The sequence below is a fragment of the Thunnus maccoyii genome, chromosome 20 (genome assembly GCF_910596095.1).
Source record: "Thunnus maccoyii chromosome 20, fThuMac1.1, whole genome shotgun sequence".
In the NCBI taxonomy this organism is placed as follows: Eukaryota; Metazoa; Chordata; class Actinopteri; order Scombriformes; family Scombridae; genus Thunnus; species Thunnus maccoyii.
Window position 1 is genome coordinate 7,549,533 of NC_056552.1, and position 13,066 is coordinate 7,562,598.

Genomic DNA, 13,066 nt, shown 5'->3' on the forward strand with positions numbered 1-13,066 from the left:
CAATGAAGCCCGGCAGATATCGACCCGCTTTAAAAAAGGAGTGAGCGAGGGTTGAGGGTTTTTCATATCTGTAAAACATCTATCTACCACCTATTTTCCAATTGACATGGTTAAATTCCTACAATAGCTGGCGTCTCTGCTGCGAGACCTCACCAGCCTATGGAACAAGGTGACCTTAACTCTCAGAGAGTGCGGTTAATTGCCTTTCATACTCTCGTGCTCTCGCTCCCTGAATAGAGTCAATGTTCCAAGCTCAACCCAATCCTCGTGCGGTGTTTAAGGTCAGACCTGCACAAGGCGGGGTTCATTAGCCCTGCGGATAGAGCTGCGCTGTCGCTGTGTGTTGCGTAGAGGGTTTGAAGGTTTATCCGTTCACGTGCATGTTAGTTTGCGTTGTGGTCAAACTCCTGTAAACACAACACTTGACACTTCTCTCGATCAGTCAGTCACACACAAACACACTGAACAGGGCAAGAGGCAATGTACCTTAATGGACACGTTGTTGACTAGTTTACAGGTGTCTTCATTCGGCCATTAAGTATTACTGTGAAACATGTTTTGTTGGAGTTGCTTGTTTTTGTTCTGGGATACATATTTAAATGCTCCTGACTAGTGCTGAGTAAACAGTCAGTTAACAGGAAGTTAATCAACAGCAGTTTTGATAACTGGTTAAAAATTAGTCATAGACCGTTAGGCAGTTATCTTGATAATTTGCATTTTTAGCTGTGCTATGCTTGTGGCTGTATGGGTGACAAAGTCGGTCAGTCGGTCCACCACTTTTGGTCCAGACTGAAATATCTCAACAACTATTGGATGGATTACCATGAAATCTTGTGCAGACATTCACAGTTCCCCAGAGGATGAATCCCCATGACTTTGATGATCCTCTGACTTTTTCTATGGGGCCACCATGAGGTTGATATGTGTGGTTTTAAGTGAAATGTCTCTGCTACTATTAAATGGATTGCCATTAAATGTTGCACAGAAATTAATGTCAAGATTCAAGATTTCAAGATTCAAGAGACTTTATTGCTTTTGCACAGGCACAATGTACATGCACATCAGAGTTCTTATGCAAAAAACACATTTGCAAAAAGTTCAGAATTAAATCAAAAAAGAGTAGCAAAGGTCTGAGAGAGATTACATTATTTACAACAATTATTTACAACAGTTCTAATGAAGTTGCAGCAATGTACTAATTAGCAAATGTTAGCATGCTATCACACGGGGTGGTTAAGATTGTAAACATTATACCTGCATAACATCAGCATATTAGCATTGTTATTTTAAGCATGTTAGCCCGCTGACATTAGGATTTAGCTCGAAGCACAGCTGTGCCTAAGTACAGCCTAGCAGAGCCATTAACCTGGCTGTAGACTGTTACTGTAACAAAAATGTCAAAAATTGTCCTGCTCCAGCTTCTCCATTTTCTCTGTTGTACATTATAGCAAATCGAATATCGTTGGGATTGGACAAATCAACAAGTTGGAGACATCACTTTGGGCTCTGGGAAATTCTGATGAGCATTTTCACTTCTTTGATACAGAGAAAATGGTTAATTAAGTAATCATAATTATGCAAGGCCTGTCTGGCTATTAGGAGCAATTGGGGACCAGTGTCTTGCTTAAGGACACTTCGAAGTGTGAACAGAAGGACCCGGGGGTTGGTTTGATCACCGACCCTGCAATTAGCCACGGCCGCCGCAACAGATGATTGACAGATTAATCAATAATGAGAGCAAATCGTCGGTTGCAGCCCTATTCCTGACTGTATATGTGTGTGGGTGTGTGTAATAACTTAGACGAAGTGTGTTACACTCAATCTTTCTCCTGTGTATTGAACTAGACGAGGTTTTGTCTTGAGCACCACTTCACATTTCCTGTCGTCTCTGTAGTGTTCACCCCAGTGTTGACCTGAACTCATCAACAGCACGGTCAAGAAGAGACCTTCTAGTGTTTTCACGTCTGATACATGGACTTAATCACCCGGCATCCCTGTTTTTCTTGTCCCTCTTCCTATACATGGATGCCTCTTGCTTGCATGTATCTTTGTTGTTTCCGCGTCAGAGTGCATCTGTGGGTGTCCTCAGCAGCAGATTAGACACAGCAGACGAGTGTTTTTATTTTGTCCCCCGCGGTCTCTTGTCTTCTAACCTGAGCCGACACAGAAGAGGGTCACTGCAGGGTGCCAAAACAATGCTGAGACTGGAAAGAATATGTATTCATAGTGTGTATGGGATTTCTGTTTGAGCTTTTTTTCTTCAGGGACTTAATTGTAGTCATTGCAATCAAGAGGAAAATATTCACTTAAGTATGCCTGTCAGTGAGGTAAGATACTCATTTTCAACAAATTGTGATTCTGTTGAGCTCAATCCAGATTATAAAATTCGGTATTAGTGTTTAAAACCAAGTGAATTAAGTGTCACAACTACTGCAACGCTCCCACATGTTTAGGAAGATTTATACAACCACAGTTGTGCTACAGGACTGTACAGAATCAGATTTGGGAAATGCCACTCCCTTTTGTTTCTAAAAAAAAAGGGAAATGAGTGTTTTCCTGCATTTTGATGTTCCGGGTCACGTCCCTGATATCTATGCCACATCTCCCAACGTTTGGTTTATTCTTGCCAGCTGCAGTAAATTGTGCTGTAAAGTATTAGTATTAGTATAAAGTATTACATTTGTACATGTGCTCAGTGATTGTAGGTGTTGTAGGTAATATTTACAGGCTTTATTAACATAATCTGAAAGAATACTAGTTGTTGAGAGTGTTTGTGTGTGTAAATATACTGTATGTGTGTATTTGTCAGCTCTTTCAAACCTATACTTTAGAAAAAAATGCTACAAATTGTTAGTTATTATGATATGTGTTTGTGTTCGTGTGGGACAGACAACTCTGAGAAAGACTGACTACATGTGGTGAAGCCAGCAGGGGAGCTGAGCTTTTGAAAACTGCAATATTGAAATGACATTTTCCCTCTGTATATGACTCAGATGTTAAAAGTTCAAACATTGTACTTTGCCATTTATACCACTTTGTGCTAATTGAGTTGTTGGAAAAAAACAGAGCTTTAAAACGTGTGTGTGTGTGTGTGTGTCTACAGGGCCAGAACCAGAGGATCAGTCCGTGCTCCACCCTGACCAGCAGCACTGCCTCCCCCCCTGCAGGCAGCCCCTGCTCCACCCTCCCCCCTGCCATGCCCGGCCAGGCCGGCAACAAGGACTGCGCCTACGGTTCTGTCACCAGTCCCACCTCAACTCTGGAGAGCAGGGACAGCGGGATTATCGGTAAGATCTGCACACAGATTTACAAAGAACTCGTATGCATGTGAAATACCTTGGAAGTCCAACCCAAATTAAAGGTTCTTTTGTCTTCTACCACATACACATACTGTCTGCTCTGTAAATCACATGTTGCGTGTTCTCCTTTGAGAAAAAACCAGAAACCACTGAGAAGACTTTTATATTTATTTGTACATTCTTTGGTTTAAGATGATCTTTGTGTTTATTCTTTGAGTTCCCTGTCAGCGTAGATGGAGAATTTGTTTCTATGCATCCAATCGAATCGCTGCATTTTAAACCATATTTGCATTTAATGTCTGTGTTCTGTCATAGACAGACAGTCACAATGACTTATCCAAACAGCAAGACGCCATCCTGCTACACAGATGAGCCACAGATTATCCAATTTACAAATACGAACACACGTCTCGTCCTGCATCTTAGCTTGTTGAAAGAACCACCAAGCAAACATTCACTGGAGAAAAGTGCACTGCTAACATTGGTTTGCAGGCTAAAGAGCTAATTAGCTGCAGCACATTAGCCGGCATGTAAACCTACCCGCAAATGTCTCTTTAGATTATGTTGTGGTTCTTACTATTCAATACCACTCGGCCTACCAGCTTCTGTCAATCAAACGCAGACACCGACATGACCCTCCAGCCCCCTTAGTGAAAGGCAGCTCTGATATTTACCCAAAGACCTTTTTTTCTTCCCATTTAATGATAAAAAAAACTATTAACAATAATTTTGACAAAAACCTTTGACATTCTTGACAGCAAAAAGGGATGATTAAATGTGATTTCAGTTGGACTTTGAAGGATAAAGCTGATATTATTCTGTGTTTTTCTTATTGTCAACGAAAAAGATCATCTCTCTCCATCTCTTAATACTGTCTGACTTATTTATACTTATTTGTGGTACGTGGAAGAAAAAAATCTTTCAAAAGAGGTCACATATATAAAAAGGCTCAGTAATTCTGAGCCTAAAACAGCTGGCCACGGTCGATTTTAGCAAACGTTACTCAAACAGGAGGAAATATTGTATTTTTCCAGGACTATTTTCAGCTATGGACTACTGCACATTTAGCCTGCTGGTGAGTATTTACAGCAGCAGGCGTACAAGTGTATGTGGGATTGGATCAACTACAGTGTGTTCATTATAGTGAGGGAACATGTCACCCACTGGAAGGATGTGGCTCATTGATGTGTTTTGAATAGTTTTTGACCTCCACGGACCAGAGGGATAAGATATATCAGGCTTTGAGTACACAGGCAGTTCCTGTTAGTAGGATCCATTCATGAGATTTGTTCATATAAGAAAAATATACAATATCACCAGCCTCAAAGATTCTTGAAGAATAAGAGCATAATTTGCAGTAAAGAGGATGACAGAGGTCTGGTTAATCTGTATTTTTTATTTAGTTATTTATTTAGCTGTCATTGTTAACTTTGTCTTATCATGCCAGTGAAGCTAGAAATGATAGAAGTAAAAACAACAAACCAGGCAGAGCGATTAAGTTAGAAACCAAAATAAAAGCAAGTCACATGATTTTAGAAAGGGTACATCTGCTCAGTCAGTTTAATCCAAAGTCAAGGATTCCTCATCCTGACACTTAAAAGCCTGTGACAATCAGTAGGAATTCCTAAAACCCAAAATGACTCTCTTATTACCAGAGTGCTTCTCATAGACTGCTTAGTCCGAATTAAGGGTGTGGTTCACCTAAAAATTTGGAAAGAGAACTTATTCCAAACACGAGCGTGAATAAAAACCCACAGCCGATGTTATCTGAACAGCAACAGCCTGTGATCAGTTTCCAGATGAACCGTGGAACTTTTCTTACGCTGTCAGAAGCAGTCTGTACTCCCACTTCGTGTGAACATGTCATGTTGACATCAACAGCGGCGTTCTTGCACTGTTAGCAAGAAAACCGGAGAGATAAAATGCTCGCTGATGTGAAGCACTTTGTGTATGTCAAAACAGGTGGCAACATTGTTTCCCGGCAACAATGATGAACACCTGCAGTTTGACAAGAAAAGCATCACACCAACATACAGCAGATCAATTAGGAACAACAGTAAATAGGTGTGACAATAGACCGGTGGGGTAAAGTGGAGGACAGTCACACGAACCTAATGTGACAATGGCCTAAAAGAAATTGAAGAAAGTGTCTTTTTTTTTTGTTGTCGTTGCAGCCACACTGACCAGCTACTCTGAGAACATGGAGCGAGGCGGTAAATACGGCGAGGGCTCGCGGGGAAACCTGAAACTGTGGCAGTCCCAGAAATCAGGCATGGACTCGTTCCTGTACAGGGTGGATGAAAACATGACCGCCTCTACCTACAGTCTCAACAAAATCCCTGAGCGCAACCTGGAGAGCATGTCCTCCCACTCTGCCCACTCCATCCCTCTGTACCTCATGCCCCGCCCTAACTCTGTGGCTGGTGAGTCCCTTCGTCTTTCCCCTCAACTCCTGTGAAAGTAGAAAAACTCTAAAGAGCCAGAAATAAGGTTATTAAAAGGTGCATGGGTATACTGTCTAGAAATGCTTCCAATTTTGGCAAAATTGGAATTAACTGCCAGTCGTATTACACCATATTTCTGACTCATTTAGGGCTCCACACCCTCTTCACTTCTTTCAAGCTTTGTTTCCTTGCTTGTTTTCTTCCTTTGATCCTCCCCTTCTCTCAATTCCCTTTCCCTTTGACTTCCATTTGTCTGACTCCTGTGACCACAAATGTAACAATGAAACACACAAGAGCAGAGGAATATATTCATATTTTGGTGGGGCGAGTCCAACTTTAAAAGCGTTTCAGAGCAAGAACCAACCGGTGGTTTTTATGACATTAAATCTGTATTTTATTATCGCGCCATGATACTTTTTTATCATTAGACCTTATCTTCTATCGCCACATTTCAGCTAGACTCCTCCTGTACACAGTCATTCCTTGTCTCTCATTGGCTGTTAGCAGTGATGTAACCATCCAGAAATGTCACTTTTTTTAATTATTGGGATATCAGCCAGCAGTTATGGGGATGAAAATAATGTAAAACAAAATGTAAGCTGCTCTTATTCCCAGATATTTTGTGACCAAAAACAAGTACAGTACCAGTCAAAAGATCCAGACCACAGTTCTCACCAGACTGAGCAAATCTGGGATAAATTGACCCTAAACTTCCTAAAATCTGAGCCTGGTCATAAAAAAAGGGCAATTGTGGTTTGATTGGATTCAATTTGTTGTTATTTTTTGCAGAATTCTTTAATTATCTAGAGAGGAAACTGCTTTTGTTTTCAAATTTTTCATAGGGTGATGTTGAAATGTTGGGTAGCTGCAAATCTGCAGTGGTATTTTGTTAAACTGTCACAGCCCTCTGGTATGAATTCAAACCACAAAGCAGAATAATACAGTCTGGGGAAAAAACAGCTTCAGCATAAGAACATACCGCAGCTGGAAGAATATCACATAGGAAAACTGGCATTTCTATTGCTGTCAGAGGGTTCATTGATGTGTGTTTTCTTATTGTAGGCCACAGCTGCCTCTCACAGAGCCTCCCAAAAGTAACGGTAAATATGTCAGGAAAAATGTCAGTTTCATAACACTGAGGCAGTTCTAATGGGCCTGATTGTGTTATTGTTCTCGCCCATCAGAGAGAGGCTGTTACAGACGATGAGCTCTATTATGCTATCTATTCTCCCACTCCCACTGGAAAAAAAAAGAAAAAAAAAAAGTGCACGTACTGTAGACACGCATATATATATTTCACTAAACACTGTAATATGTCTGACAAGGCCCCCGTCACTGCAGCTCTGACCCTCTCTTTATGCCGGTCATGTTCCGCTGTTTGACACCGCTGTCTGGCAGAACAGCGACTCTGCCGGGTTTAGAGATTCACCCTCGATCTCCTCTCCGCCCCTCAATACCCAGACCTTCAAAGGAGAGGCTGGGCGAGCCGGAAAGACATACTATAAGTCTACAGATGGTGCGAAAAACATGATTTTTATGAAGGCATTTGTCAGGAACAGAAATTCCATATTGAGGAGAGCGAGATGGATGCATGTGGAAGAGGAGTGAAAGAGAGTTTCATAATCTCTCTCTCTCTCTCTCTCTATCTTTCTCTCTCTCTCCTCCACAAAGAATTATTAGATGATGTAGGGATGGGAGGCAAGCACAGACTGAGGATTGGCTGGGCTCACACAGCAGTGGAACATCAAAGCCCCAGGCATTAACCATTTCTATCCCCCAGAGTGACAGAGAGACTCGCTTTGATGTGTGAGGAGAGAGAGAGAGAGAAAGAGAGAGAGAGAGAAAGAGAGAAAGCAGGAGGTGACTGGGGAGGAAAAAACGAGGAGGGAGGCGGCTACTCTATTACCTAATGAAGGCAGTGTGTTGGTAGAGCTGACGATGGATATGGAGGAAGGAGTAACAAAGTATTACCCTTTTTTTTTCTCTCTCTCTTCGTGGTGCTAACGCTGCTCACGTGAGAGGAGCACAGTTTAACAGAATGTTAAGATAAGTCTTAATTGTCCAGAAAGATTTTTTTTGTTTGTCAAGCTTTCATTCAGTGAAAAAATGCAAGTAAGGACAAAAAGAGCAGAAAAACCTTCCTTATTCAGTGCTAATATCCCTAAAAAATCTGTCTGAAGTCAAGGCTGTAAATGAATCTTTATTATTTGTCTGTGTTTTTAGCTCATTTTAGCCTTCGTGTCTATGTGTCTATTCATATTGTTTTCTATTCTTAGCTTCTTTTTTTTTTTTTTTTAGTGTTGTTTTATTCATGTGCCTGCTGTTGTTTGGTCCCCTCCTGGCCAGGTCTGTCATGCAAAAGAGGTTTTCTGACCTCAATGGGACTTACCTGGCTCACTGAAAGGCTAGATATGTTTTTTTTTTTAAAAGGAAATTAAAGGGGTACTCCTGAGATTTAGTGTTGTACTAAACTTGTAAGTTATGGGAGACCGATTGAAAAAGTAATAGTTACATTTGTTTCAGCAGAGAGAAGAATTTATATGTGGTATTAACATGTGATCTGTATTATCAGACCCACAACAAACATGGTGCATCCCAGGTCACGGGAAACAATGCCTCGGACTGACTTTAAGTGTATTTTAAAGTTTGAAGTTAATATGAAGCTTCAGCCGTCCAGATATGTCAAATAAAGTGGATATCATTCAAAATTACAGTCTTTTTAGTGCCAGAATCCCAGTGTTTGCTACTATCCTTTCACCGCAGCTCAACAAAGAAACACTGTCCGCAGAAACACAAAGAGGGAATTTTTATTCATAAAAAAGAAAATAACGTTGGAAGATATCCACTTGATTTAACGAACTCAGACTGCTGGAGCCTCATATTAACTTTAGATAAACTTTTACTTACATTTTTGCACAAAACGAGGACCCCGTCACTTACACTGTAAGCACGTTTGAAAGGGAACAGAAGGAATGATTACAGCGAGCAAAAACCTCCTTCAATGTTCATCGGGGCACTTGACTGCTGTTTTAAGACAGACTTGTAAAATCGTGAACCTGTGCTTTAAGGTAGCAGGATGAGGCGGAGTCAGTTAACCTTTCAACTTGCTCTGCAGGGTTTGGTCACGCTGATGACATCACTCAGGTTATTTCCTACAAAGCTCCTCCAGAACCACAGAAACATCCTCATGAGGTTAAATGGATATAAATCGGATAATAAATCCAGTTTGAGAGGTCACAGAGCAGAAACATCTCAGCCTCTGGAAAACTATATAAAATCATATCTTGGTTTATATAGGCTTGTAAAGTGGTTGGTTTTAACGAGTTAAATTATATCAACTGTTAATATTTTTGTAGCTAGATACCAGAGGAGTTACATTTTTTTTAAATATATATATATATAATCTGGGGAACTGACCCTTTAAGACAGTGCCATGTTGGAGGATCTATATGCACTAGCTTATGTAATTCTCTCCTTAGATAAAGACTAAAGGAGCATAAAAGACACTCTGAGATTTGGTGAACTCACTCTAAAGTCTCTGAATTCAGTAAATTAATATAACAGCTCACCCGAGATAACATTTTTCAATTTAGGGGGCGGAGAAGTGTCAATGATTACCTTTTCATCCATTTTTTTTCCTGAATTCCTTTTTGTCCCTGGTCTCACCTCTGCTTACATAGTCGGTGTAATACCGGAAATATTATCGTTTAACAACCAGGACCTCCATTATTTATCATCTCCAGTCATCTCTCGGGGAGATGAGAGGAGAATGGCGAGGCGTTTAGAGCACCAGCAGCCACCTCGTATCTGCGATGACTAGTCAGCTCCCTGGCTGATACTGTGACTGGATCTGGACGGCGGCCCAGCTGGTCTTTGTGTGTGTGTGTGTGTGCGTGAGTGTGTGCGCACGCATGCTTTCATGCTGTCAGTTACTCTTTAAAACAGGAAGTGTCTGATGTGGCTGTCATTGCCCAAAGCAGCTGAGGTCTCTGCTGCACAGTTAGACTTTTTCTCACTTTCTTTTTTCTTACTCTCTCCACACTCTTCCCTCTTCCATACTTTTTTTTTTTTTTTCTCCTCTTTACTTCTTTTCACTATACTACGTGCAGTCTTAGCGCATTGGCACAGGAACTGTGAATGTGATCCCCAGCAGCCTGCTGCATTGCAGATACAGATGATGAGCGCACAGATTTGAGTCCTCAGAATCAAACACAGTTGAAAGATAGAAGAAAAAAAAAAGGAGACTTTTCAGCCCTGTAGCCCTGAGTCATTCTTCCTTGGTTCAGCAGCAGATTAATGCCTCCACTGTCTCTGCTGCTTTTAGCCTAGTTGGATGACCAGCACCCCCATTCACATAAGGGCCAAGCCTCCAGCATTCTCAGCTGCCATTTTCCCTCCATTTTGGGAAGCCCATGTGGCTCATTTTTGGGTCCATGGCTAGGGTGACTCAGGCAGTCAGCACATGCTTAGTACTTCACTGAGCTCAACCGCAGCGGCACAGAAATCACTCTTTGAACAGAGGACAGGACAGGATCAGTGTTGAGGTGCTGGTGAGTTTTACACTGGTACAAGGGGGGGGGGGCTGCCACTTGGAGGGATTACCGTGCTTTAGTTTTTGGAGTGACTGGAGAAAGAAAGAGAGAAGAACCATGCTTTGCCAGTCACACCTTTTCCCAGCTCCTTGAATTTGACTTCTCAGGAACTCAGAGTATTTCAGGTATAGTGTCAGAGGAAAATAATTCCCAGTTCTTGTTCTACTCACTAACAGAAATAAATACTTAATATATTAAATATTTCTTTTTAGTTTTTTGTGGCTTTGTGCATCGGTTGTGTCGGTCATGACATTTTACTCACTGGATGACCACGGTGACATCGCAAAAGATTAGTCTGATAGGAAACATGAATGATGGCACATAATGAGGTTTTAAACAGCCAAACTTATTTGGCAAATTGTAAAATTATACCCCAAACACCCAGTTGTAAAACACCCTTCACAGTTTAAAAAGCGACTTCCTGACAATATTTCAGATGTGCTCACTCTCTGTTTTTACTCCCAAATATTGTGGTTCAGTAATCCGGTTTGTAACTGTTGGCTTGTGAATGATCGTCAGGCTGCTCGTGTTTGCCTTGTTTTACTTTGTTGTAGCGATGTCACCTCAGTGTTCACAGATCTCAGATAGAAACAATGGTTACAGCTACGAAAATCAGACACAAGTTGATATAAATAGGAGCTATCCTTGAGTTAAAATTGAAAGAAATACGCAGGTTTTAAAGGGTAATGAGATCATTTTTATTATTGCCTCCCTAGCTTTCCCATGATTCATGCATTAGTAGAGTTTATTCTAACCAAATTTCCAGTCAAAGCACTTGTTGGCTTCTTTTATGAGGGACAAACTAAGTGATCCCAGCTTCTGTCGATGACTGACCACTTGTCTCGGCTCTCGCCTTGGCAGGGAACCACCAACCTGTTGACAGTTAAGTCCCTTAATCCTTCCTGCTTTTCATATTTCAAAGTTTCTCCCCTTCCATTTCTCTCACCTCTGGCTGAACCGTGGGGTTCAGGTGTGACAGAGTCATGTCTGATGCTTACTCACACAGGCGGCGTCTGGTTCCGAGCGTTGGCCCTGAAGACACAGCGTGGTGTGAACAATCAGCAGCCAGCGTCAGACGGCGCTCACTCCATGAATAAGACATTTGTCTGCTGAGCTAATTAATCCTGAGAGGGGCCGGATGGCATCTGCCTCCGTGCCGCGTGACAGACACTGAGAGGAGGGAATTTTAGGACAAAACCATATGGGGCTGGCTTGCTCTTTCCTTTAGGAATTAGCAAGTATGAAAGCTGGAGCCTGACAACTGCCTCAGGACGCTGGCCTCCACTGGTGCCACCTTGCTTTGTGTGTTTGCTTTGGTTTGTTTGCTGTATGTACTGTATATCTCAATGTACGTATACATGCTGACAATAGTATCTTTCTTAAAAAACATCCTCCTCCATCTCTTTCCCTGTCTGTCTCCCTTCCCCTCTATCACACACACACACGACTACAGCTACCAGTTCAGCCCACCTGGAGGACCTGGCGTACCTGGATGAGCAGAGACACACTCCATTACGCACCTCGCTGCGCATGCCCAGACAGAGCACCACCTGCGGGCCGGGTCGCTCCGGGCAGGACCTGAGAGGTAAGCAACAAGGCGGTGTTTAAGAGAGCACACACTCAAACACACACAAACATAGACCCTCCTCTCCCCTCATGTCCACTGAAAGCAGGACTTACATTGTAGTCCACTCACACTGGCACCTTTTAGCCCCATGTTTAGTCACTTTTCAGGGGATAACCCTGAAAACTCGGGGCTAACCTTGCTCTGGAGCAGGAATAGCAAGCCCTAGGTGAAAGTTGGAGTGAGCCCACTTTGCAATGTGCCAGGATTGTGCCAGTGTGAAAGCTTTCTTAGCCTGAGGCTAACAGCTCCCATAGCCTGGGGCTAAGAAGGTTCTAAGAAAGTTTGTAGCCTGGGGCTAGTGCAGCCCATATAAGGTGCATACAGTGCTGCTGACACTGAGCGATTTTATTATTCAGTGTTCATGAGAGCTGCATGTGAGACAGACACGCCTTTGTATCACTAACAATAGAACTTTACAAGAAATATTGTTCTCTGCTTAAAGGCATCATTTGGAAAAATACAACATCAAGATATACAGATTATCTTCTACTGTAGTAGAATAATAAATACGAAGTCAAAAATATGAAGAGTTGGGGTCATCCTGATAGTCTAGTGGTTAAGATGCTTACGCAATGTCCCTGGTTCAATTCCAGATGGGGACATTTGTTGCATGTCGCTCCCCTCTCTCTATTTCTTGCTTCCTATCTGGCTCCATTTTCACTCAATAAAGCCTAAAGCCTTGACAGTTTGTTCTACTGTTAAAAATAGACAGTTTTGATTTCTTTTTTTTTTCTTTTTTTAAAGATTGTTTTCTGTCAGAGAGCTGACAGGAAATGAGACAAGAGAGAGATGGGGGATAATGTGAAACAGAGGTCCCAGACTAGACTTGAACCGGGGATGTTGCAGTTATATGACTTAAACCACTAGTGCACTAGGATGCCTAAAATTCAGATTTTTATATTGAAAATCCATAAAACAATTTTGCTTTAAGAAGATTCCAGTTTACGAGTTTAACTGCAACAAAACAATGCAGATGAAAAGATGTTTACTACAAGAGATACTGCACTGTAAATGCTGGCTGTGGATATAGGGCCTGCAGTATATCTGCAGATATTTTGCAGCTGAAAAGCACTACAGCCTTCAAGTTAAAGCAATCAACCATTA

General features: G+C 41.8%; 1 protein-coding gene across 6 annotated transcripts in view; it reads left to right on the top strand.

The window, feature by feature from the left end:
* tanc2b (tetratricopeptide repeat, ankyrin repeat and coiled-coil containing 2b) overlaps positions 1–13,066 on the top strand; it is a 144,498-nt gene that overhangs the window by 104,533 nt on the left and 26,899 nt on the right. For all 6 annotated transcript variants that reach the window (XM_042396823.1, XM_042396824.1, XM_042396826.1 and 3 more), the window contains 3 exons: positions 3,104–3,287; positions 5,474–5,722; positions 11,789–11,920. In XM_042396823.1, coding sequence (XP_042252757.1) covers positions 3,104–3,287; positions 5,474–5,722; positions 11,789–11,920 — 565 coding nt within the window. The remainder of the gene's footprint in view (positions 1–3,103; positions 3,288–5,473; positions 5,723–11,788; positions 11,921–13,066) is intronic.